At 36.7% G+C, this 27,999-nt stretch overlaps 1 protein-coding gene across 1 annotated transcript in view; it reads right to left on the bottom strand.

Moving 5' to 3' along the window:
• The window catches only part of TMTC2 (transmembrane O-mannosyltransferase targeting cadherins 2), a 254,191-nt gene that overhangs the window by 43,462 nt on the left and 182,730 nt on the right, over positions 1-27,999 (bottom strand). Inside the window, exons 8-9 of the mRNA XM_037389907.1 lie at positions 21,076-21,197; positions 4,028-4,109 (exon numbers count right to left, since the gene is read on the bottom strand). Of these exons, the coding sequence (XP_037245804.1) occupies positions 4,028-4,109; positions 21,076-21,197 (204 nt within the window). The remainder of the gene's footprint in view (positions 1-4,027; positions 4,110-21,075; positions 21,198-27,999) is intronic.

Below are 27,999 nucleotides of genomic sequence, written 5' to 3' on the forward strand. Positions count from 1 at the left end.
TCTTCACTTCCTTAGTGGGTGGTCAATACTCTATCCAAAACCAAATAATCTCTGAGCCATAAATGCACTGGTCTGGCCCAGCTGAACATTCCCATGTTTGGCACACTTATTAACAAATTTGACCTACTGACTATTTAGATGCCAAGATGTTCTTAAAATATTTATATGAAAATTCCTTTTGGACTTGATTAGTCCACAGGTATCTACCTGTGGTTTCAAAGACTGACACTCACATTCATCCCACCTAACCATATGCATAAATTGAGGCAACTAGGTTACAAAAAGAGTCCCCTCTCTGGCCAATGGAGACCATTTCAACTATGTCTTCTATCTTTTGAAGCTACCAAGGTCTTGCAGGACCCCAAATGGCATACTTGAATTAAATGCCTGAAGTGAAGTGGGATGCATGAGAGCCAATATCCTGAGTAGATGTGGGTAAGATACGATGAAGAAAGCCCTCCCAGAGAAAAAAAAAACAACAAACAAACAAGATGGAAATTAAAAAATAAATAAGCATTTATAAAGTTCAACTTTGTTTAGTCAAAACTATTTACTTTAAGTCTTCTTTCAAAAATGTGCATTAAAAATATAAAATTAAAAGCCTCAGACTTTATAGGAGAATTTAAATCTAGTATCTGAAATAATCTCCAGTGTTTTAGTTTAAAAACTTGGAGGTTGTGCCAAAAATAACATATTAATTGCCCGAGAATTAAAAAAAAATATTAAAATAATTTGCACTGGTACTTCTGCACTCTTTCCTCTACCATGTTTTCTTCTTTCTGATTCATATGCATTTTCTCTCTTTCATCTTTAGCTTAGGTGTTTCTGGTAGAGTACTGTGTACCTGAGTAGCTTGTACCAGATCACCCATCAAGACTCTCATATTCATAAGACAACGGTTTTACACAAAGTTCAGATGTTCAAATAACTGGTATAAGAGAAAAGAAAAAGAAGGGGAAAAGAAGTGGGAAAAGGGAAAAGAAATGGAAAATGTGGACAGGCTGAACAGCTGCCTGCATTTCAGCCTGAGAGGGGTCTGCCACCTTCTCTGGTCACTACAGTAAAAGCCACTTCCTCTTATGACCAATGAAGTGGCATCATGTAAGCAGCATGCAGGGATTTATATCTCTTTAGCTTTTCCGCTAGTTCTCCCTTCAGACGTCTCTAAGCATGATGAATTTGAGAAACACTGTTTTAAACCTAAATCTACTGAAATCCTAAACCAGCAAATCACTACACAAAACTGATTAGAAACAATTAGAGAAATATGCTGTGGTGGTATTATCTAAGGAGCAACCATGAAACTGTTCACCTCTCCAAATTTTCATGTGATCAGATAAGCCAACTTCTGCACCAAGTCGTATCTGGGAATAGCTTTGGATTAAAGCTTGAAATAAAGCACATTATAATACAAACCTAAGTCTCTTAAAAGTTACAGTATATTGACAGTTTTCCTGATAGCTCCAAAAAAAAGTCCAAATGATTAGAAGTTAAAAAGAACATCTGCACATCCTAGGAAAAGGAATTATAAGTGTGTGGATCCACATGCATTTGGAAGAAAATCTTGTGTCCATTTATTCCTGCTACTCCATAATGTTGTGTCCCAACTGACCATTCTTTTCATTTGGCTGTTCCATGAGGTATGTGGGTTTTTTAGGGCTGATGCCAACTATCTTATTCTCTGTTCCAACATCTTCATGCTGAGAAAAAAAGTAATCTCTAGATTTACATGTAAAATACAGACAGTTTTTCCCCATAGTTTAACTCTTGGCATATAGGATGTAGACTGTACCTGTGAGAAGGTGCTAAAACAAATTAAGAAAATGTAGAGATAAAGCTTAAAATATTCACTTGGGTTTCCTGTGTAACAGCTGGAACGTCACTGTTAACATACACTACAGAATCCTTATCAATACAAAAAATAGGTGGAAGGGAAAAGGGAAAGACAGCAAAAAAACAGAAGAAATGGAAAAGAGAAAGAAAGAAAAGCAAGGAAAATTTATTTCAATTTTTAAGAAGTCCTGTGCCCAAAATGACAACATTTTGAGAATATCTGTACTATATAGACACATAAGCCAAGCAGAAGTAAACAACATCTTTCTCACAGCTACTTTGATATTAACATGGAGTAACATCACTGAATTTGGTGAGGTGATTGGACGTTATACAATCAAAAGAAAAGGTTTCACCTGCATTCAGTAGACCTCTGTGTATAATACTCCATAACAGAGATCTAGGGACCGGTATAGGGAACTTCTTGTGCCTAGAGCCCTTCAGCAACACATTTTACTATGCCGCTATTCCCATCACTGACTAAATTTTGTCCTTCACTCCTAATCTGCTGAGCAAATCCTCTCTATGTTGCAATAGTGACCTCTGCACATGGACACAGAAACCACTTTTTGAACCTGTGACACAACAAAGGGGGAAAAAATGCTAAAGTTTTTAGGGAATAATCTTAATTAGGAAACAACACACCATTTTAATATTGTAGTCTGGTAATGAGGAAATCAATACATCAGAGGTGAATGATTATTTGAATAACCTTGGTTTTAGTTTATAGGGCACTTGAAAATGACACTGAGGGAATACTGCAGGAAAAGACAGGCAAGTTGATGAAGACTTTTGAGAGACAAAAAGAATAAAGACTAGACCTGTAATAAAATATACACAATCATAACTTCAATTGCCAGAGCAGACTGTTGAGAACTACTTTTGAATTTGAATGCAAATTATAATTCCAGATAACTAAGGATAGATTTCTTAATAACAAAGGATGGAAGGGGCTTGAGCAGGATTTCAGGAAACAATCTGTTCCAACTTTTCCTTATTGAGATATCAACTATGCTTATATCCAATTGAAATAATGGAGCTTATGTGCCCAAATACCCCTATTGGATTTACCTGTACAGGCTTAAGTAGAAGACAAGGTCACTAACTGCAATGACCCATAATGCAAAATAATGCAACACTAGGCTACATACACTGAAATATCATGACATGTTCTAAGTAACAGTGTATGCATTGATTTTGGGAGTCTAACATACAGAATTTTACAGTGCATAGGACCAGACAGAAATACAACGTGCAATTCAGACAAAGATATCACACAAAGTGAAAACATGGTTATGATATGAGATTAATTTTCCCTTTTGGCCACTCATTTTTATTTATTTTACATTTCCCAGTTAGAAGAGGAAATTAAAAAAAAAACCACACAACTAACAAACCAACAAAGAAATATATATATAGTATGTCTGTGGTTCCCTACCTTCTTCCTTAATAAAGATGAAGTTTATTAGTTCTTTCTGTATTTTCCAGTTGGGACTAAACAGCTTGCATTTTTAGATTTGTCTATTACCAGCTTTAAAATACAGTAAGAATTGTCCATAAAGTTAAATATTTTTGCTTCCTTGGGACTAATCACATCTGGAAATATTTTTTGCACATCTAGCAAAACCAAGCCAAAGTTATAAAGATACCTTCAAATTAACTGTGTGCTTTATGCACATGCATGACTTAGTATGACAAAGATATAGCCAACTTGTCAAAATCTCTTGCAATATTTATCCATTTCAAGCCATGAAGATGCAGGGAAGAAGACAGATGTAGAGCTGTAAGTCTTCAACAAAAAGCAGACACTTCAATACATAGAACTCAGACACACTACAGTATAACTTCTAGTTGCCCACCCACCGGCAGCCAGCAAAGTTAGGCCAAAACTGTTAATAATAATATTCCAGGCCATGAAACTTTGACATATGGCAATAGTCACCTTTTTTTCTTTCCCAGAGAGGCAGCAATACTGAAATTCCTCTCACAGGAGGAAGGCTATGCAAAATCTTCACCTCTCCCTCTGCAGTGATTAACAAATTGAAATGGGGATGAAGTTATACATAATAGATTAGTTTCTTTCCCAATATATTTTATATATGTATTTTGCCAGTAGCACTTTTCAAATCCTTAATCACTCAGAGAGATTAACAGCAAGCCTGGAATACGTGTGGAAACTTTATCTGAAACGTACCATAATGCATATAGCAGTTCCCTTTGGTAGGATCCAGGTGAATAGCCTTCATGAAGTACTTTTCTGCCTCACTCTTGCGTCCCTTAACAAAAAAAAATAAAGGGGGGTGAGAGGGAAATTATTTTAACAGTGTGTCACCATGGAGCAATCATGTGCAGTTACAATTCCCACATTCCAGGCACTAAAGAAAAGCAACTACTACTATCACTAGACTTAGCCTAAGTAAATATGAATGTTTAAGTGTTATGGTAAGCTTTATGGTCAGCTACTTTATACTGCAGACCTCCAGACTGAGGAAGAAATGTGTCCAACATCGTCAATGTCCAGGAAGTAAGTAAGGAAGGAAGTGGTAGAAATGTATTGCAAAAACTATTGTAAAGGGCTTTGGGTGAACATCAAGCTCCACTTTTCTGGACAGGCATCAGGATGAGCATTACACAGACCCAAGTTAAAACCAGAAAGGAAGGCAGGAGGGAGCTTCAGTCATGCTCTTAAAAAGATGGAGGAATGGGGAAAGGAAAAAAAAAAAAAAAAGAAAAAAATTCTATGAAATCATAGAATATCACAAGCTGGAAGACCCATACAGACCATCAAGTCCAACTCCCTGCTCCTTGCAGGACTACTTAAAACTAAACCATATGACTAAAAGTGTCATCCAAATGCTCCTTGAGCTCTGAACAGGCTTGGTGCCATGACCGCTTCCTTGGGGATCTTGTTCCAGTGACTAACCACCCTCTCAGTATAGAACCTTTTCTGAATGTCCAGTCTGAACTTCCCCTGATGCAGCTTCATTCCATTTCTTGGTGTCCTAAATAACACTATATACACAGCCAACAGTAAAGTCACCACAAAGGTAGGTAAATAAATAGAAAATATTTCAGATTTCAATGTGGGAAGTAAGATTTCATCAGAAATCAATTCTGTCAACCATAAAACATAACTGAAATAGAAAAGGTAATTTTTAAAGACAATGGTCAATGGTATGACAAAATGGACAGAAAAAAACCAAAACAAAACAACAGAAATTATGGTAAAAAGAACCAGAGATTTTCTTATCACTGAAATTACCAAGCCACTGAAATTGCCTTATGGTATACAAGTGCCCGAGCAGATCCATTAGTGGTCATTACTCGTTTCATGAACAGAGTGATATTGGATTAGCTGAGTTTGATACTCAAACACAAATCACCATCAGTTATTCAGTAAGTTACTTGTGATGTGTTTATCCCTATCCCCATGAAATTAGTTTCTGTGGTTTGTGTTATAAAATAGAAGTCCTCCAGAATAAAGAACAGTTAAGCTTAACCACTGTGGAAGAAAGGCATTGTGGTCTGCACCTCTCCAGGTTGCCTTCAGTGTTATTTCACAGATATAAGTGTATAGGCTTTCTCAAGTTTTGTGGTCTGGAAACAGACATTGCATACATCCTGCACTATCCCACAAATTACCGTAGGAATAATACCAAGGTCTGTTCATGATTACAGCTGCTCCAGATTCTCAGTAGGGCCTTAGAAACAACAAAATAAAGAGGGAGAGAGAAGTTGTGCAGCACACCAAGAACTATATCAAGACCAGGTTTCATCAAAACCAACATAGAGGCCTTGTTTCCAAGAGATGATCCTGGCAGAGATACATGCAGGCTTACCATTTACAATATTCTAGTTTCATAAAATGAATGTTCATTGGAGGTAAGTGTTTATCCTTATTATTTAGTAAACTTTCTTTGGTAAACACATATACCTTTAAACCATATCCAGACGGCACAAGGGTCCTATCAACCAAACGGTGCCAATACATGATAAAGTACACTATCTTACACTGCAGTGCCTCTCATCCTGTTTTTTTTTTTTAAAAAAAACCAACAAAAAAAACCAAAAACCCCAAAAAAAACAACAAACAAAACCAAGAAAAACTCCAAACTCCAAACCAAAAAATCGTAAGTCATGTAGCCCAGACTGATTTTCCCTCATCTACTACTGCAGTAAAGACACATCTATAGATTATATGCAATGTCTTTATTTTAAATAGCATACAAACAGTGGAGGACAGGAAGTAAAGAAGAAAATGATCTCTATTTGAAAACACAATGTAAAATCGGGTCAATATAAAATAATTGTTCAAATTTAGCGGGGGTGGGCATGTGTATGAACACTACATTTGCACATTTAACTCCAAGGTTGGCATTCTTAGCCTGGCAAATGTTACCACGACATTTGTAAGTCCAGCCTTGAGGCTTCCAAATGACAGGCACCAAGCATATATATCACTAATACTGACAGAATTAACATCTACAGGTTTTGCATAATTGCTTTTTTTAACAGACTAACATCATTAGTTTTAACTGGTTGCACTCTGTGTCTACTTCTGGAACGTAAATGGACAGTTCATTGCATACAGTCACAAAATACATAGCTTCTGCCTACAGAACTATGACTATAAGGCCACAAACATTTGTCAAACATGATTAATTTTCATTTACTGGGATCACCAAAAACCCATGACTGCTCTGCTCTTTTTGGCACTTTCTGAATGGCATATTGCACTCAAGTTCAGGCCAGTCAGGAGACCTGGAGTACATAATGATGACAGGTGCCAGCATACATAGCATCAAAGGAATGACTGTGCTATCAACAGGCTCAAACACTCATGAACAGATAAAGGGGAGAAAATCTTACATTATATGCCCCAAGACAAAAAATGGTCTGACTAAAAAATATTAGCACGGTTCCATTTGTTCATGTTGGCCATCATTTTCATATATCCAAATTTGTCAAAAAAAAATAATAATGATAATAAATAAAGCATTTTCTTGCAGAATGGCATTCTGAGAAACCTTGCATCACACCATCTAAACCATCCCTTTTGGTGCCACCTGTCTGCTGCTGTAATGTCAATACCTCTGCATAGATGTAATACACATTATTGTTGTGTCAAATGATATAAAATCAAATCACTTGACAGAATCAGGCTATTTCACAACTGAAATTTAGCATTTATCCAATTTTTTCAACTACTTAATGTATACCTTAACTACCCTAACAGAACATACACAACATGTAGTTAGATTAAGATGGCAGTTCTTCTCATTGTCCCTTCCCACAGTATATTTTCAGTGTTATAGAAAACACATGGCAGAAGGGAATAAAATTCTAACTTTTAAAGAAAATTCAAATAATTGTTTAAACAGCTGAAAAATACCAGTTTGGGGCAGGAAGGCATTTTGTGTGCATGTTCACTGTTACGTGTATTGACCCATACAAGTGTAGTCATTGACAGCCACTGGAAACCTCCCAACTTCTAGGAGCAGTGCGTGCAGTTGCATATTCATAATCACATGCTTTGGCAATTTTACAAAGCAAAAAATGTAAGTTTACAACTGCATGACAGCACACTTATTTGAAGGATAAAAAAGTTATTCGTAAGGTTTTAATGAATGACTTGATGGCTCTGAGGATTAATAATGGGATACAAAATACCTTTCACCTGTTGGTCACCAGTTCACATACAGTCCAGGTCGGTAGCTACTGAAAAGGTGCTATCTGGCAGCTACTGGTTTGCTCAGGAGAAATGAGTGGGTGGTCCTAGCCCAAGCCCTAATGGAGATCCTCTGCACAGATGCAATGGCTTTTCAGCATGGAGACCAATGAAACAGAATCACAAAATAACAAATTGCAATCTCATTGCTAGGAAAAAAAACCCAACATAATGAAGACACTTGAATAACTGATTTGGAAGATCGTGCTGATATTCACCTTACTGGATCTGGACCTTACTCCAAAGCCTACAATGAGGACAAACTTTCAGCAGTTTTCCATTAATAAGGAAAACTTAATTCCACGCACCCCGTGCCTACATAAAGATGAATTGTCTGTGATTACCACCTTCCAGCAACACCAGTGAATTTAAAAGGAAAAAAGTGAAGGTAACTGACACATGGTTCTTATAACCTAGCACACTGGTTGTTCTGGCTTTCAGAAACACTCCTCTCTCCACAAATCATGCAGACTTCAAATCAGAACGTCTGGTTGCTTGCAGTTTTGGAAGCCAAACAGTTAACTAATCAAACAGCAAAACTGTTAACTTTTGTTTGAAATGAATTCAGGAGCTTGATTTTTAAGACTGTGAGGGTTTTTTTGTTCGGTTGATTGCTTCTTTCCTACAGACCAGGACAATGGATCTGACCTTGCTAATATGGTCAGACATATTGCTCAGCTGGGCCTTCCGACAAAAGACAGTTAAGATCACCACGAAAACCAAAAAAGAGCTAGCTAAGCACAGCTGATACATTCGTAGCAGACACTGTATTTACCCTTAAAACATTAAAAAAAAACTGAGGACAAAACTACTGTTTTTAAATCCATCTCAACTTTTTTCCTCTCTCTGCTGGCAAGCTGTGCCAAATTCATGTTGAGGCAGCTGTTGTACTTCAGGCTGCTGGAGGCCCAAGGACCCTGTGATGCTAGTAAAATTGGAAAAGATTAATACAGCTGAGCAGCTCTGAATAACCCTCTTGTGGAAACTATGATGACACAGTGGCAACCAGTAAGGTGGTTCAGCAAATTAGGTGGTCTCTGTAATTTAAACCAACTTTATATTTTGTAAATATTTATCATTCTTCGAAGCAGGTGAGGGTTTAACCATCAGAGCAGAGACTTCACTCTTCAATATAGTTTTACCAGCTTTAATTGGTAATAATGCATTGCATAAGGAATATTTGTGTCACAAATGCAGTTGACTGTCATTCCCCACATCTGCTCTATTTCTTTCGCAAGCATTCACATTTTTAATAAAACTAATTGAATTATGAAAAGATTTCCTAATGGAAGATGGATTAAACTGCTGACACTGAATACAGAAAAAACTATTATTTTACATATTGCCTTCTTACTCTCCAGGATATGTTAAAGTCACAGAGAGGCTATGCAAGGATATAAAAAGGTCTAAACTGAACTTATGCCTTCCTTGCATATTCCTTTGTTATCACAGACCTGCATACATGTTTCACATCCAGTTTCTCTTGCCTTACAAAACTTGTGACAGGACACACAAAACACAATTTAAATGGTGTGACACTGAGTCAATTAGTGACAAAGTCTTAAAAAGTTTTTACTTAGCTGGACTAAGGGAACAGGAACTAGAGTTGCATCTTACAATGAGGTCACTGACACACAGAAGCTCCCCATCCCTCCTGTAAATATTAATACTTAAGAAAAAAACTTTAATATCTAATCTTTAGTAGCTAAATGGATTCTTCTTTTCCCCTCATTTTGCTGTTATTTCTACAACTCTTCCTTCTTCAGTATGAATTACAATATGAATATCTTGCACGATAATTTGTACATGGAATACTAGTCCCACTGATATACAGGGGACTATTGTTATTAACATCAATGGTCCAAAATTTATCTCGGTCTTTATACTTCCTGCATAGTAAAGAGGTAAATCTTGCCTGTTCATCTCATCTTTATTATAATAAAATAAAATCAACTGAACATGGTAGAACAGCAATGACTTCTAAAGGTTAACATCTGGCCCAGAAAAACACACACAGGAGGAAAGACTTGTAACAAGAAATGATTTGCAATGAGAAGCTCTATGTATTTAGTTAGAAAAACAAATAGCTTAGGGCAGCGGGAGGAGTTTACAGTCATGCAAAGTCCTTCTTTGCCAACTAACATTTGAGAGCTTGTGAAAGATGCTATCTTTTCAAACAAAGCTTTTCTTCTCATATCCTTAGACGATCACAGTGAGAAACAATACTGTTACTAGTACTGTTCCTCTCAGGGTCTGGCTCTCTAATAACTTCATGTACACGAGAATATTATTTCTCTTTAGTGTAATATATTAATCTCAGTGTATGGGAGCAAGAATTGGATAATTCTGGAGGAAATTAAGGTATAAATCTGTATGTAATAATCCATGATAATTTACCATATACTAATCTTTACCTTATCATAAACGTGAAGCAACTTTCTCATTATTGTCCAGTGTGACACAATCACACACCCTTGGCCCTGAGACCATGAGCGATGCTCACCTTCCCAGTCATTTCACTGGACCAACATCCTCACATGCACAAGTATGTACCACTTGTGTAATCCAGTAAATTACTTTCAGAAATAAGCCTTGACAGGATAAATAAAATGCAATGACTTGTTTTACTTTAACCCTCTATTTGCACCTTAAGTTGTTTGCTTCCATTACTTAAATATCACATTAGTCCTCCTTCAACCACAGATGGATTTTTGTTGACTAAAAATCCGTCTGCTAGCCTGACTGATTCTACTGAAGTCAGCGTAATTTTTCTATGAGCCACAGTTATTTTAGTGAGCAATAACATCAACTGGGTTCTTGAGTTTACATCTACAGAGATAATTAATGGCATGATAACCAGAGACCTGAGTTTTAAGCACTGCCCATTGACTTTGGTGGGAATCCACTGGAGCTCAAGCATTTTTAATGTGACACCACAGCTTATATATAGGCTAAGGAATCTAAAGCGCAGCTCTTAACTTTTCTGGCTTGTGGCATATTTCAGAGCCTACTAAAGATATTTTCTTCAAGTAAAGCAATATGTATCTGATTAATCAATATAATATTAGAGCTATTTGACACCTCTTTTCTTGTTTTCTGGGTCTCGTATCAAAAAAAGCATTCTTGTTTCATTACAGCATTTAAAATGATATAGGAAAGAAATATAGGCATAGGAATTTTTTTTTCCCTGAAGGTTTTTTGATTGTTTCGGGTTTGGTGTGTTGCGTTTTTTTAAGATATACAAATTTTTTAGTCTTTCTTTTGGGGCAACTTGAAGTCTAAAAGGAATTTACCTCATGTTGCATCATTGTTAACACCAAGAAAGACTGTGTACAGTCTTAAGTAAACTTTTGAAGAATAGATTTCATTCCACACCTTGTGAATTATTTACTGTCTAGACCTATATTGAAATGTTCACTGTGGTCACCAAGCTTCATATTATTTTATATCAAAAATATATAATGAAACATTAAGTAAATTTCCATGTTAGGAGTTTCTTTTCCATTCAGTCTGAAGACACATTTTATATTTTCTGATAAAGTAGTGTGTTAATATCTACTGGTATTTCACTGGCCAGTCAATAGAATATAAATTCACTACCTCCACATACTGTTTTCACTGAGTCCTATGGATTTCTTCTAAGCTAAATGTGGCCTGTATCATGCAGTTTTCTATGATTACTGACAAAATTACTACACAGAGTAATTAAAGGTGACTGGCAGCTATATTCAATCATGCAGCAAAACAAAAAGATCTGTTTCTTTCATGAAAGGAGTTCATCCTGTGTCAGTGATATTTTCTATAACATCTTTAAATTTTTGTATAAGCTTTTAATTTTTGTTGAGTAAAGTGAGAAGGTTAGGGCTCCTCTTTTCCTGTCTACAGGATGTTAGAAACAAGATACAGAAGATGAGATCCCTAAAGGAGGTTAGTGAGGGGTTATGTGCCTAAATACCTGTTCCAGAGTAATTTGCCAACTAGTTAGATGGATATGTTATATTTAAATAAAAACACTCTGTTTTACAATTAATTCTGTCACATTTGGCATGCAGCCAAACATATGTCCCTAAGGGGGCTGAAAAGTATATCTATGGATGCAATACTTATGGCATGCAGCCAACCTCAAAAGAAATACAAGCTTAATAGATGTCAGCTATTTAATTTTCTGTAGTTCGGAAATCCTGACATTCAGCCTGGAGGTGTTAATGCTCCAGATTCACCAGATAACCAAACCCTAAAAAAATAGGGCTCATGGTTCTGAAGTCAGTAAACATGACTTTCCACAATGAAGAGGGAAACTCATCGCTACCAATCCCTACAAGCAAATTGCTTATAAATTAGAAACAAAAATGAAAAAAACTTCTGACATTTTGCAAATATCAGAATGAAAACCAAATTCATGCTTGGATCAGTTTTAACCCTTAGAGGGATTTCAAGTGGCAAGTAAAATCGTAGTGTCTGTGTCAGACTCCAAAGGCAAATGGAATATATGACAGAAAAGTACCAGTGGCTATTGCTTTGCCTATCTTGCTTTCTTGGGGAGGGCCTTCTTGAGGATTCAGGGTCATTTTCACACTGTTATGATAGGAGTTTAACTGAAATATCTGATTTTCATTCAAAAATTCTCTTTAGAAGCAGTACTAACAGCCAAGGGATTTAGCCTCCCAAAATGGAATATCTAACAGCTTTGCTATCTAATGAAATTGACCCACTCAGAAAATGTCTTTTCATAAATTAAAAATTTCTGTATGTGTAGGCATTTCTTTATCATTCCTAAAAGAGCTACTACTAGAATTATTTTTTGTTTCTTTTAAAGGAATTGATTAGTAAAAGAAGGGATAAACTGTTCTAGGAAATCATACCTAAATTTAACACATAGCATTTCAAATGTTATATCTTAAAAACAGTCATGATTCTTTTGACATCATGACTGTTCTACCTCGTCCCTGCTTTCTTCCAATTTGTTTAAATCTAAAGAGACAGAAAAAGAGTAGCAATCAACCAGTGACCTAAAAAATGACAATGACAGAGATGTCCAACAGAAATGCAAATTTCTATTCTGTGCTGGAACATCATCAGCGAGTAATTACAGAAACAGTAAATGTCAGATTAGTCTACTCATTATTGCACTGTGTTCCCCTTTTCCGCTGCTGTCCCATTTCTTTCTGTTCTACCTACCTTCCATTTATTTCTATGTTGTCATTTATTTATATTTATTTTGAGATGACTTTCAAGGACTACACCAGTTATGAATACAGTAGGGTATTTGATTGTGCCACTCTGAGTAATTTCACAACTAACCAGTCATGGCAGGATATCTCTCTGGCCTTCTGTTTGTCAGGAAAAAAAGCAACAAACAACTGCAGGCAAAAACATGGCCACCCACTGAGGAGGGAGTATTTTGAAACTTAAAGTATTTAACTTCAGTGTTGATACTTGAATGTCACAATCGTGTTTTTTATTTTAATCCAAAACACTGCCAGTCTCTATCATGTCTATTTCTGCTCTCTTCCCATCCCCTTTTGGAGAAAACACATTAAAATAGAATCTTTTTGATTTTAGGGTATCTTCTAGGGTAATTGTTGCTGAATTTAATATGGTTTGGAGCTGTAACACAGAAATTTTACAAGGCAAAGTAAGTTTTTCTTACAGCACTTTGGGTGATTTTCCAAGCCAGTAAAAAATAGGAGATTAACAGCACTGTGTGGTGCCGTGTAAAATGCAAGAAAACAGTGTGCAATTTTTTCCAAAGAAATACAGCAAAGCCTGTAATTCCTAGACGCAACATGCTAAATGTTACAATATGGAGCTGTCCCCAAGTATTTTAGCAATTACAGGCACTACTGGAAGCTATAAGAGGTGGCTTGTGGGCTCAATTTCACTCAAAACAGACACCAAAAAAAAAGCTTCAAAACAGATTTATTTATAATTGAAATAAAGCTTCTCAGACTAGCATGCTACTATAACAACCATCCACTGCCTGATGGCAGGGAGGCCAGCCATTAGGAGGAAGGGTTTGTTAGTCTTCTCTTTAAGACTAAAGTGAGAGGAGAAAAAAATTTTAAAGCCTTACATATAAATGATTTTTTTTTAGCATGATAGCCAACTGTTTCTCTTCTAGAAGGTCTGCTCATAAAATGGAAAACGAATTACAGCACATGCTCAAGGCCTCAGCTGGCACTGTCATTTTTGACAGACTCATTTTTATCTTAGAACTGGGAGCCTTGCAATTTTAAAGCTTTTTACAAAAAATATGCTTTCTTTGTGATATAGAAATAAATTACCTAAGCAAGCGATGAGGCTAAGATGCTGCGGTACCTAACTCCTCTGCTACCAGAAGATTGGCTAGGTCAAGTAACATGTCATATTGACAAGTAAATTTTTCAAGTAATTTACGCAGCTTAACAAGTTAAAGATAGGAAAAGCACATAATGCTAAAGCATTGCAGTCCTAAACAGATACACGTTGTTTCTGAAAAATAATTGAAAAAAGAAAAGCATAAACTTAAGCCCCAGACTGGCTATTTTCCAATTATTCTACTAGCTAAGCTACTAATCATTCTTTTCAACCACTAAATTCTGCTTTTCTAATATATTTTCAGGAAAATTGTAGCTTACTGAGTTGTAATTTTTAGATATGAACATACAACATTATCCAATATAGGGGTGATGTGACTTATGATATTAGGTAGGAAGACTGTAAATTCATTAGCTATTCCTTTGGAGCTCTTAAGTTGGTCTGTTTTTTTCTGCATACCTAGCAGTATGCCCATATCCACCTGGCATTTCTTCCCAAAGGAGCTAACAAGCCTCTAGACAGATATTTGCATTAAAATAAGAGTGAACAGGTTTAGTACTAATAAATAGGCTTTTACTCCAAAGGTTTTATTGCAAGCAAATTAGAACTTGACCAGTTATGTATTTCAAGAATCAATGACAAATTAACAGCTATTTTTTGGTTTGTTTTCGTTTGATCGGTTTGTTGATTTGGGTCAATGCAAATTACAGTTATTACAAGATGAAAAACCTATTCTGAGCTTTACAAATGTATCTTTAAAGTTCTTCAGGAAGTACACCTTACTGAGAATGATTTTGTGTAGAAATGCGATGTTTAGTATTTAGAATTATTATTGATGGATAAGAGTGTGTCACGAGCAGGTTTTCAGAAGCAGGGAAGTGAAGCTTGTTTTATCTTGGTTTTTATTCCACTTTTTACTTTATGGGGTTACTCTAGTTTTTCATCTTTCCATATTTCCATATACACACATGCAAAAATTTTTGTAGACTTTGGAGAAGAAAATATTATTTCTTCAGGTTTGTCTAATCACCTGTCAGAGACTGGGCTTGTAACACTCTATACTCTCAATTTTCACATATTTCTAAACTCAGAAAAAATAAAATCCTCTCTCAGGAATTCTCTTGTCATTGAATACATACATTTTTAACTGTTCATTAAAGCATTTCTAGAAGTAGACAAACAAACTACTTATTAACACCCCCAAAGGTTGTCAGTGATGTACATCTCAGAAAAGAATGTTGTACAGAAATAACGAAACTTTGTGCTATCTTTTGAAGGCATTTTCTGGAACACGTTAACTTATGAATTAAATAATTTACAAATTGTATGTGCTTTCATTGAGCATATTTTGTTCAGCATTGGTGTGGCCTCACCTTGAATACTGTGTGCAGCTCTAAGCCCCACAATTTAAGATGGTTGCTAAGGCATCCAGAGGAGGGCAACAAAGCTGCTGAAAGGGCTGGAAGGCATGTCCCATGAAGAGCAGCTGAGGACTTTGGCTTTGTCTGGTTTGGAGAAAATGAGGCTGAGGGGTGACCTCACTTCTCTCTACAGCTTCCCGAGGGAGGGAATTGGAGAGGGGGTGCCAATCTCTTGTCCCTGGTATCTAGAGATAGGACATGTAGGGATGGTTCAAAGCTACACTAGGGGAGGTTTAGACTGGACATTAGGAAGTATTTCTTTACTGAGAGGGTACTCAAACACTGGAATATACTTTCTAGAGAGGTTTTTGATGCCCCAAACCTGTCAATGCTTAAGAGGCATTTGGACAATGCCCTTAACAACGTGCCTTAACTTTTGGTCAACTCTGAACTGGTCAGGCAGTTGGACTAGATGATTGCCGCAGTTCCCTTCCAACTGAAATATTCTGCTCTATTCTGCATACAAACTCAAAAGAATTAGCACAACTGAATAGCATAGATTATGCTTTTGCTTACTATTGTTCATTTAATCTCTTACAAGATGCAATTTTAAAATTTAAATTGCCCTTTGGAACAGTAGTGACATTAGCTATGTGCAATTGAGAAACTAGTAAAGCCAACCTGAGATTATGACACGAATTAGTATTTTTCACTTACAGCATGACTGCAATAATTTTAAATTTATTACAGTAGATGAATTGTGATTTACCTTCTTTACAGTTTTACATGCCACTCATGACTTTGCAAAAGGTAACCCATTCTGGTAGAAGCTAATCCTCCTCTAAAATGCCTTTTCAGTAAGGAAGTATAATAGGTATTAATATTAAAAACATGTCTGTACCTTTATTTTGATTCAAGACATTGTGTTTCAGTAAACTGGAACTAGCTTCAGCATGAAAATAAAGAAAGGTATGTAGAATCCTAGAATGATTCATGTTGGGAGACCTTGAGATAGCATCCTGTCCAATCCCCTGCTCAAAGTATAGTTAACATTTCATTTTGATCAGATTGCTCATGCAGGTTATTGTTCAAGTTAAAAAGAAAACAAACTAAAACCAAAACATTTTTCATTGCTAAGCTAATAAACCTCACCTAGTATATGGTGTCTTTATTTTAGGCATGCTGTAGAACTCAGCAATAAAATAACAAAGAAAAAGACAGGTCACTGTGGATTTAGAAAACATGCAGAGTTCCTAGTTTGTGTTTGACAAAACCAAGGCCAGACAACACGAACAAAATAAACAGTTTATATGCTAGAACACTAATTTGTCTCTACGTCCCTGTTTATGAAACTCTGAAAAGCTTTTGCTGAAAGCTGGGCAAGGATAGCCTGCTGTAACAAGCAAGCAATTCTGCAAATGTCCAGTCTACGCACTGGGCATAGGTCATCCTCACTGTTCCTTAAGGGAAGGCAAAGAAAACAGAAGGTACAAGGAGGTGGTCCACGTATCCAGATTGGCACTAAGGGATTAAATGAAACATGGTAAAAGGAGTTAAACTCAGTTGGCCACCAGTCACAAGTGGTGTTCCCCAGGGCTCAGTACTGGGGCCAGTTCTGTTTAACAGCTTTATCAATGACCTGGACAAAGGAATCCTATCCACCCTCATTAAGTTTGCAGATGACACCAGGTTGGGTGGGAGTGTTGATCTGCTTGAGGGTAGGAAGGCTCTGCAAAGGGGTCTGGGCAGGCTGGATCAGCAAGCCTAGGCCAATAGTATGAGGTTCAATGAGGAAAAGTGCCGGGTCCTTCCTGCACTTGTGTCACCAACCCCACACAGCACTACAGACCTGGGGCAGAGTGGCTGTAAAGCTGCCTTGGGGAAAGGACCTGGGGGTGCTGGCTGACAGCTGGGTGAACGTGAGCCAGCAGTGTGCCCAGGTGGCCAAGAAGGGCAACAGCATCCCGGCTTGTATCCAAAACAGTGTGGCCAGCAGGACAAGGGCAGTGATTGTCCCCTGTACTTGGCACTGGTGAGGCCCCACCTCGAATATTGTGTTCAGTTTGAGCCCCTCACTGCAAGAAAATCACTGAGGCGCTGGAGTGTGTCCAGAGAAGGGTAATGAAGCTGGTGAATGATCTGGAGAACAAGTCTTATGAGGAGCAGCTGAGGGAACTGGGGTTTTTAGTCTGCAGAAAAGGAGGCTTAGGAGAGGCCTTATCATTCTCTACAGCTGCCTGAAAGGTGGTTGTAGGCAGGTGGGGGTTGGTCTCTTCTCCCAAGTGACAAGGGACAAGACAAGGGGAAATGGCCTCAAGTTGTGCCGGGGGAGGTTTAGATTGGAGATTAGGAAAACTTTCTTCACTGAAAGGGTTGTCAGGCATTGGAACAGGCTGCCCAGGGACGTGGTTCAGTCACCATCCCTAGAGGTATTTAAAAAATGCATTGATGTGGCACTTAGGGACACGGTTTAGTGACATGCTTGGCAGCGTTAGATTTATTGTTGGACTTGATGACCTTAAAGGTCCTTTCCAACTTAAATGATTTTGTGATTCTATGTCAAGCTGCTTTTAGCAAGCAGCAATACCAGTAGAAGGCTTTAGGAGGCAGAAAATCTGGGGTTAACACCAAGCCACTTTATTGGAATTTAAATCATGATGTAAAACATAGCTGGATTTGTTAACTTTAAAGGTTTGACACTACTGCTAGGAGGTTTTATACTAGAATTGCCTTTGGCTGGAACTTAGGAACTTGCCTGAAACCTTCTTCCTCTCCCCTCTTCCCTCCCCCCCCTCCCCGATTTCACAGACAGAAAAAAATTCTATCTATATTAGCACCAGCTTCCATTTTTCACTTCATCAACCATCTCACATTTCTCTCCTGGAAAAGAGATGCAGAGGAGTGCTATCAGTAGTTTTGTCTCAGCACTTACATTCAGAAACAGGATTTCAAAAAGTCTGAAGGTTTGGTTCCAATAGATGAAGGGAAAGAAGCCTCTAAAAACATCTCTCCCCTAATATTTGAAAAATAACTGTAGTTAGCTTTTCTCTCTCTTAAATATACAGGCTGTGAGAAAATGATCATGAGCCCAGGTAGCAAAACAGAAGAATAAATCACAGTGGTACCTTAAGTTAGGTATAGGCTCAAACAATGATGCCAAAGGGAGCAGCTCTAATGCTACTGAACACCTAGGAAGTACATACAGACTTCCAAGAAACATGTCAGTTACAGCAATCATATGTTTGTGATGGGAACTAATGCTGGTGCAGTTCAGTATACTGAAAACCAGACAAAATTCATTTAATGTGAATCATTGAACAGATGGTGGGCTGTGCTACTGATTAAGGGTAAGTGACCAACATGGAGACAAAACCCATATTCTCCTGCCAAATCTCTTCAGCCTCCATTTTCATGTTGAATGTCTTTTCAGACTTTGTAGCTGAAATAATTAAATGAAATAAATGCCAAATTTCAATAGATCAAAGATAGGTGATTTTTTTTTTTTAATGAATGAAATAACCACCCGAAATATTTTCTCTACTTTGTCATCAACATGTGTCTTATTATGTGTTTATAAAGTCCTACCTATGTCATTACCAGCCATATCTTTCAGCTTATGCTGATGTTAATAGAATGGACATGAACCTTCTCTGTACATATTGCCATGAATATGAGATGAAGCAACAGTAATAAAATACTTTTGTATGAAGAGATGATAAAAAAACTTTACGAGAACAGACTACAATTATGGCACAAAGCAAGCATAAGTAAGCAAGTGTGCATTGAGAAAGGATAGGTAGAGTATCTTACTGCCTAACACAGTGCAGTATTCAGTGTTCAAAGTTGTAGGCAGCTCCTGTCTTTTTTGCTAATGAGACACATTCTTCCACAAATATAGTTCAGATCCTCAAGGCACAATCCACCCCACCTGTATCTTACATTTATACCCCTGGAGAAACGTAAACAGTTAAATTCTACTACGAGTATTCACATACATTTTTCATTGCTTTCTTCCCAAAGTTGGGGTATCCCACTGGTGTTTAATCCTGTACCTGAACTTTCATAATGAGGGAACAAAATTTAAAAAAATTATTTTCAGTGGCTCAGAATGTTCGTACAGAGCTATGGGATTTGGAGATGTTGTAATTTTGAAGAAAACTGTGAGACCATGTTTCCCAGAACAACTGCAATACTTTCCCTAGCAGACCTCATATTTCATATACTCAGCAGTTCAGAAAATGTACAAAAATTAACCAGAGGAATACTGGGGAGTGTGTGTGGAATAGGGTGAAATAGAAAAGAAGAAAATAAGAAAAGAAAAAAGACATTGGGATTCTAATGGAGAAAACTCTTTCTTTACCCACAGCAATTCTAATAAATTAGAACTTTCACGTCAAAGATCTGCTAAGAAGAAAGCAATAACATTGACTTTGCCCTGTTATTCTTGGGTGCAAGATATGAAGATATCTGCCAGAAAAGCAAGGTAATTTTGGAAATTTTGCTGTATAACCTACTTGCAGTTCTATCCCAGAGGAAGGTAATCAGTGAGTGCATGTATTTGTCAATATCCAAGAAACTTTAACTGTAACTGTAACTGGAAATTGTAGCTAAAAACCTGCCTTTCCAGGCCTGGAACTGACAGGGAGTGGGGATATAACACTACCATCTTGCTTTCCAGTACAAGCTAAAAATTCCCATTTTTAATACAGAGTTTTTAATCAAATTGTATTTGACATTACATGATAACATGGAAAAAAATTTTCTTTCTGTGTTGCCACTTCTTACTCATATAGAAAACTTCTGTTCTAATTTTGCCCCCTTTTCCAAACTCAGATATTTCTAACAGCAATGGATCTGCTGAAATTAATTATGAGCTATTTTTATTCACTGGATCTCTACCCTGTGTCCAAGGACATTTTCTGCTTGAAGACTGGACAGGGCATAAGCAAGGTCAGAGTGAAAGCTTATAGACAGGTGAAAAGTTAAGAAAGATATTCAGTTTGAGGCACAATGATTGAAGAGCCTTACAAAGGTGTATCAGTAGAGCATAGAAAGGAAATATGAAACCACTGGAGGAACTATGAGAACAGATGTAGAAGAGATACACAAGCAAGAGGATATGGTCAGAAAAACGAGAATGAGAAACGGAAAAGAAGTGAAAGGAAGTTTTAAAACAGAAATTTTTTTAGCAAATAAATAGAAATCCATTTCCATCTTCAAAATGTGTGAAAAACAAGGACGGACTGGCACTCTGCTATAACCATCATATGGACCTAATTTATCTGGAGCTACAAGCTCATCTATACTAAAAAGGCAAAGTGAATTTTGAAGACATGAGAAAGTCGAACTCTTCTGATTATTTTTAGAACTAGCTCTTAGCTGCTGAGAGTTCTCGTCACACGCTCAAAGAGATACTCCGAATGAAGTGTAAATTGAAACCATGAGACATGTAATTCATAAAGCATAGGTGACACCCCTAGCTCTGCCATAGGCTGCTACATCCCTGGGTCAAACACTGAATATCTTTTTGTATTGGTATCATTACTTGCGATCTCAAGTACTTACAATAAAGGCTTTTTCAACCAGACACTGCTGTTAAGAACTATCTCTTTTAAAGTTTCTGTGCTATTATAATTGTTCTCTTCTGGCACAGAGGGTGATATTTCAGGAATGGATACAATGTTTCACAAAGAAACGAACGGCACTGTCAAAATCCTTCATAGAAGGTATAAATGAAATAGCGTGACTAACAGGGCAATAAGCAATTTTCAAGACAAACTCTTCCCATCCCCTTACCTCAAAGGTAACTAGTCAAAGGGCCATGGACCAACATCCAGGACCTGCTAATTAACTCACCGTCAGAGCCAGCAGTTTTCCGTAGGTGAGATGAGCTGGAATGTGGTCATTCTTGGATCGCAGCGACTCCACGTACCAGCGCTCTGCTTCTGGCAGCCGGTTCATTCTCATGTAGGCTTCTCCTACAGGGTGAAAGAAATGCTAGTGAGAATGCCCAGAATTTCTCAAGGTTTCCATAATTTACTATCTCATTTATAATTTGCTTTATATTAAATGGGCAGAGATCTTGAAACAGGTGAAACGCTTTGAACACCTGCAATGACACACACACACAAGTCTTACAGACACTAGAGGAGACTGAGTTATGGCCTTATTAGGCTGAAAGAACATAGTTAAGATGAAAGCCCTGTTAGAACAAAATTGCAAGGGAGTGTTCCACCTGCTTAGTTTCACTCAAAAGTCTCAAAGTAACAGAAATCTTATAAATCTACTGTAGAAAAGTTACTTCTTTTCCACCAGTCTACACAATCTACAGCATGAAATGGCAGGAAGGATATGGAAAGTGTTTGCATTTAATCATAATACATCAAGAGCCTAGATATTTTTTTTTATAACTGGGAAAGGTTAAGAAAACAGTCCTGAAACTATATTGGAGCGACGGACAAGACATTAAAAAAAATTATCTCTGAATGTAGCTAAATTAGATCATCTGCCACAATTAGTCTAAATTAGAATATAGTATCCATAATTTTAAAATTGCTGGTCTTAAGAAGTCATGTACAAAATGACCAAAATTGGACATATTTCAAAGTGAAATCCTTTACTGTAAGAGACTGAGGCAGGTGATGCTGAAGAACAACAGATGAATGCAATGTCAGAAAGCCATATATTGCGGTAGAGAGAATAGTAGTCTTGACGTTTCTGAGAAAGAATTTAGCATACAGAGAAAGACAAGTGCTTTCTCCAAGAAGCAAACAACCAAATTTCTCAAGGGCTGGAAATAAGCAATATCAAACAAGCATGTAACGGTGAAGAACAGCAGCTTTCAGATTAATACCCTGGATTTCCACAGATCTTTCATGGGGGCTCTAGATATAAATGTGCCCTTGCCCTACCAATGGCAGACTGAAAATGCCTACAGGAGAGTCAGGATTTCATCACCTCGCAAGTTGATTCATTTCAAATAAATGGCTAAGTATCTTCCCAAAAACATGAAGTCACAGTTTACCCAGTGCCACCACAAGAGGATCAAGAGAGGACTACAGCTGACCCAGGTAGAGGTTGGCTAAGGCTGTCTCCAGGTGAGTCACTGCCCACAGTTCCGAATTACATGGGAATTAATAGCTGTGAGGGCATTCAGGAGAGAGAGATAGACTGATGTTCTTTATTCAAGCTTGAAGCCAACTACCACACCCCCAAAACTCAGACAAAAATGTGCCACCTACATGTTCAAAGAAGTAGAAAAGAAGTAACTCTTACCGTGGGAGCTACTCCATTTTAAGTATTTACAGAAGCTATGGAGGATTTTCTTGATCCAAAAAATTGGACAAGGCCCTGTTTGGTTTGTTTGTTTATTTATTTAGCTTTTTTTTTCTTGGTGTTTTTTGAGGTTTTTTGTCACCAGAGATTAGGGATCCCAGGCAAATGTGGCACATAAGTTTGAGTTTCAGGACTTAGGGTGCAGTACATGCAAAATGATCAAACCACAGCCCACAGATAAAATGCGTGTGATGGAGTCAGAAGTCAAGTTGAGCCATGGCTAAGGGAAGCCAACATGATTTTTATGAGCAAATAAGAGTTTTTCCAAAAAGGGATGCAAGCCTGTAAATCTAGCGGATCAAGACTTCTAATTCAAGGATCTACGAGTATTCTGTACTCATGTGCTGGTTTGGGATATCTGATTGCATACACAGAAGTAGATGATGTTTCAGCATCAGAAGTACTCAAGTCATTCTAACCGCTGGTTAGGGCCAAACTAAAGGAACAATTTTAAAAAAAAATCAGGCCAAATAAAAAAAAAAAATCCAAACACGAAAGAAAACCCAAAAGAACATGAACATTCCCCAAAACCCATGATCAAATTCAGGGTTATCAATGTCACATGCATTTTTTTCCACTATGTCAGCACTCAGAAATAAGTGACGTAACATCATGCCTTGTTATGCACAAAAAAAAGCCATGAAGTCAAGTGTGGAAAGGATTGAAGAAGCCAAAAGTCAAGCTATATGTTACCCCCAAGTCCTCTCCCTAGCTGTATACTTTATGGCAGAATGTTTAATTACTTGATTGCATACTGTTTTTCCCACAGGCACCTGCTTCATTCAGCATACAGGAAATGAAGAATCCATATTGCCCTTTTCTTTAAGTGGAAAATTCCAGCCCAACCTGCTACAGCTTGGCAATTTTTCAAGCAATTAACAACAAGATCCTTTAAAAAGTAATGTAAGCAGCCATAAGACATGGAGTTATTATCTGTTGGTAGTATATGCTAAATGCACTGCCAAATTTCAAAAAGATCCAAGGTTCTCATTTATTTTCCATGATGGATTCTGATATAAAAAGAGATTAACAACTTCAGAGTACTGGCAAATTCAATTTTTGATAGGTTTTAAGAGCTCAACTACTTTACAAGCTAGCCTCCTAAAACTTTGAGAGTATTACTGAGTGGCACATCTAGAAATGAAGCTACAATATGTCAATCTAAATGTCAAACTGCAGAGAAAGGAATTTTATTCCCCTAAAGACTTTACCAGGAATTCTCTACAGCTGAACATTTTTTTTTTCTGAAGAGCCTGTTTTCTGCTCATAAGCCCCATATTGTCAAGAATTGCTATATTATACGAAATTAGAACATGTCATTACTATAGAAGGATGAATAGGGAGTCGTATTAATTTCATCTTCTAAACAACTTACAATGACATTCCTATCTAAAAAGAAATGAAAGTAAGTTGAAAACTGCCATGGCCATACTCAAAGACTGGAATAAAATCAAGCAACCATTAACTGAATAATTAATTCAATCAAGTGATTTTATGTGTTAGATGCAATTTTAATAAAAGTTATTCCGGCCTAAGATAGTTTTCAACAAAATGACAGAGAAAACATGTATGGATTGACTTCTGTCATTCAGGATGTATTTGTCTGTCTGAGATTAAAATAAGAAAATAATGTTTGTCATTTACAATCATGTATTTTTATAAATTTGCAACATAAATTATTTAGTCATTAGGAAAACAATAGTGTGTGCACTAGCAGCAAATATGCAAAGCAGTGGTACATGTGCACAGGTTTCTGTATTTACTTTAACAATTCCTTAATTTGTAAAATCTTTCAAAACTCATGCTAAAAATCTGAAAGATCACAGACACACTATTTGCTAATGAAACTTGCCAGACCTATAATATTCAATACAGGTAACAACAACAGAGAAAGAAATTCATTGCAGTGGAAACCTTGAGACATAAATTGACAGTTATTTCAGTTCCCTAATCTGTATCAACACACAGCCAGGCACAGCATTGCCACACAGTGAATGGTGGTAAGGAATTCAATAGCCAACTGGAGTAAAAGGGCACAAATCAGTAATTCCGAGCTCCTTCCATTTTTACAGGGGTTAGTTCAACTAATATTCCTGGGGTTTGTGCACCCATTTCTTTGCTTATTCTACAAGAACATAAGATTATTAAACTGTAACTCTCATTTACTAATGTAGTGCAAGCAAAAAAATATGCAACTGAAACACTATTTAAAGGAGTGCATATATCATTCATTAACACCTCTATTAATGTTTTATGACAAAGAAATGAGTAACGGGCTACCTTTTAACTAGCTTTACACCACTATAATTAAAACCCTGGTACTCAAGTGGATTTTCTTTGCCATAGAGATAGATCAGTTGCAAGATTACCGTTCTCCAAACAATATTGTTCTATATTTCCCCAGAATCCTCAGAATTGAAAAACAACCTTTCAAAATAAACAAAACAAAAAACCCCCAACAAACTAAAACACCACTGAAAAAATCCCCACTAAAATGATGCCAGGACAAATTAATTAAAAATAATTAAAGAACACTAAAAATCATTAAATATTTACATTATATATATTACATTAAATATAATATATAACATTAAATATTTACATTAAATAATAATACTAAGGATCAGCTTGCTCACAGCTATTTCCCCTGAAAGGCTAACTTTATAATTGAAAATAAAGTGAAATGTGAACTTTTAGAAATCCTTAAAGAAAAAAAAAACAGGCAGACATTAAGATTTTCTAATATATATACAAAACATTGTTAAAAAGCAAAATTAGGTAGCATTTAGATGAATATATGTTACATGGTTCTAGATTAACCTTTCATCTGCTAATTTCATATTTGTTCTGTTTCAGATGCACGTTGTCATACCAAGCAAAGGCTGTCTCCTTGCAGGGAGCATGTTTTATCAATGAGCAAGTACAATGAAACTATGGATGTAATAGCACTGTTCCTCTATAGGTGTCATGTACCCATACCTTCAGACTAAGAACATATGTCTCTCCTGTGGTCCTTCTCTTAGGACCCCAAAAGATGCTACTGAAAAACTATATCCGTAAAGGATACAATGCAGGGTAAAGCTGCCTTGCATCATGCTTGTATATGTTAATTATCTGCCACTTAAATTTATGGGTGGTAAAAATGTAATATAGAAAATATAGAACTTGGCATTGACAAGAGCAGACATAAAAACAGAAAGAAAGATGGAGATGCACTTTGAAAAGGAAAATCATTAACATACATTCAGTCAGAATTAAAATTTCATTTTTCCATCATTTCTTTGAATTGGGAGGTTGCCTTAGAAAATGATGGACAGGTCTGCATCCTTGCATACCATAATGCCACAAGGGTTTTGTGTCTTTCATAATGCAACCATGAAGCTTCCTTGTGCAAATCAAGGCTGCAGGTGTGCTTACCATAAATGCACCTCCCAGGATATATAACTTCCTTCTCTTTTTCCCTTAGGTACCAGTACATGCAATAAAAATAAATCTAGAAGCATAGTTTGAAATTATACTACACTGATGTTTAAGATATACTGCAAAAGATTAACAGTCTTGGTGATAAATATGCAGTGCATGCACATCTCTGAAACAGCTGAAGCATGTGAACTTAATGAGCATGAAGTTCTGCACAGACTATGCATATTTTGTTTGCTTTTTTTCTTTTACACAACAATCTTCTTGAAGATTTCAAGGAATGTGTTGTATTTTAAGAGGGCTTTTGACAGATGGGAGTCAATCCATATTTGGTTGAGTAGATTCTTACAGGCCTCAGTTAGCCACAGCAAAGCCTTCGATCTGATTTAATTGGACCACTAAGCTATTTTTGAAGGAACATACCTAAAGTGGAAAACAGATATAAATGAAGGGCAAAACAAAATCAGTTCCAGCATGGAACTGCATGGACTTTGCACAGCTCTTCTCTGTTGTACAAAGACTTCCAGTGAAAGAAGTGTATTGACATAAATAAAGGCAGTGAACTCACCTGAGATACGTAATTTCATTTTCTTTTTCCAGCAGATGTGCAACCAGCACTAAATCATAAGGGCAAAACCTAGAAATTCATAACTGGCAAATGTTTGTACTCTTTTCTTTCCTTTTACTTTATTTACACATATTTTAAAGATGTTGGGGTTTTTTTTTGTCAGTAATACATAGCCATTATGCTAGTATACGTTTCTTTAAAACACTCTTAATAGATGCACTTTCCATTAGAATCATGCCTAACTGGGATCCCTGTAGTCCAATTTCAGTATTGGAATACATTTTTGGTTTACAAATGTAACTATTATACTTACTTTCATACAAAACCCCATATGTTTAAAATGCAAATGCATTTCAGGCTTAGACTCTTAGCTTTTTCAGACTATCACCTAAAAAACCTCAAGAATTTCATGTGAAATTATAGATCAATAGTCTAAATAATTTAAACTAAGAAAACCTGAGAAGTTTTAAAAAGAAAAATCCTGGTCCCTAACATCGCACCCATTACCCCTCAGTAATCCATTGCTGTAACCTTTTTAACCAGCTTGAATCCTTCAAATAAAATGAACAAAGTGAAAAAACAGGACACATTGCATTCAGTCCAGAGATTTATACTCAGCTTAGTAAAGCAGATATAAAGTACCATAGTCTGCAAAGTCTCAACGGGGTAAGGGTTAAAGGAGGAGGGTGGGGAAAGAAGGAAGCACAGCATTTTGCTCCCATCACCACTAGACTGGACTCCATTATTTCCCTAGCACATGTAACAAAATGTAAATATGAAAGAAAAAAAAAAAATCCCTTGTTTTCAACCAAGCTAGTTTTGAAAGAAAAAAAGTTTTTAATGTACATTTAGTAAGAAATTACCAGTAAAGCTTCATGAGATGCATAGGAAGCACACCGATGACTGGAGCTCAGACAAGCGCAAGTATCATGCTCTGTACAAGTTATGATATGGGATATGTATTTCACAGCTTAATCATCTGTGGCTCTTAAAAAGTAAGTCTTGCACAGCATGAACTGTAAAACTATACCAGCAAAAGTGTTTCTTGGAGTTCTAAACAATATTTTAAAGTAATTCAATAAAAAAGCATTTAATGGGAGCAAGGGGCAAATGGGATAGGAGCCTTAACAATATTAACAGATTTGTACAAACAGCCACATCCTCACAAAAGCATAATCAAATAAAGTGATAGTTATGTTATAATCATCAATAGATAAAGTCTCTCTGCATGCTAAGCCTTTGTATTTACGATACAAACCTCTGCACCAGATATAAAATCTGTCTCCCCTTTCCCGTCTTGTACCTGGCTGCCACTTGCATATGATTTGTTTTCTGTCCATGTGCAATGTAGCAGATTAGGAAGGAGAAATCCAAACTCTAATTTGTGCATCATTAACTGTACTAACTCCTGCAAAGTTAGCTTCTTTTTTAACTTGCATTTCTCATTAAAAATGTTT

The sequence above is a fragment of the Falco rusticolus genome, chromosome 5, assembly GCF_015220075.1.
Source record: "Falco rusticolus isolate bFalRus1 chromosome 5, bFalRus1.pri, whole genome shotgun sequence".
Lineage (NCBI taxonomy): Eukaryota > Metazoa > Chordata > Aves > Falconiformes > Falconidae > Falco > Falco rusticolus.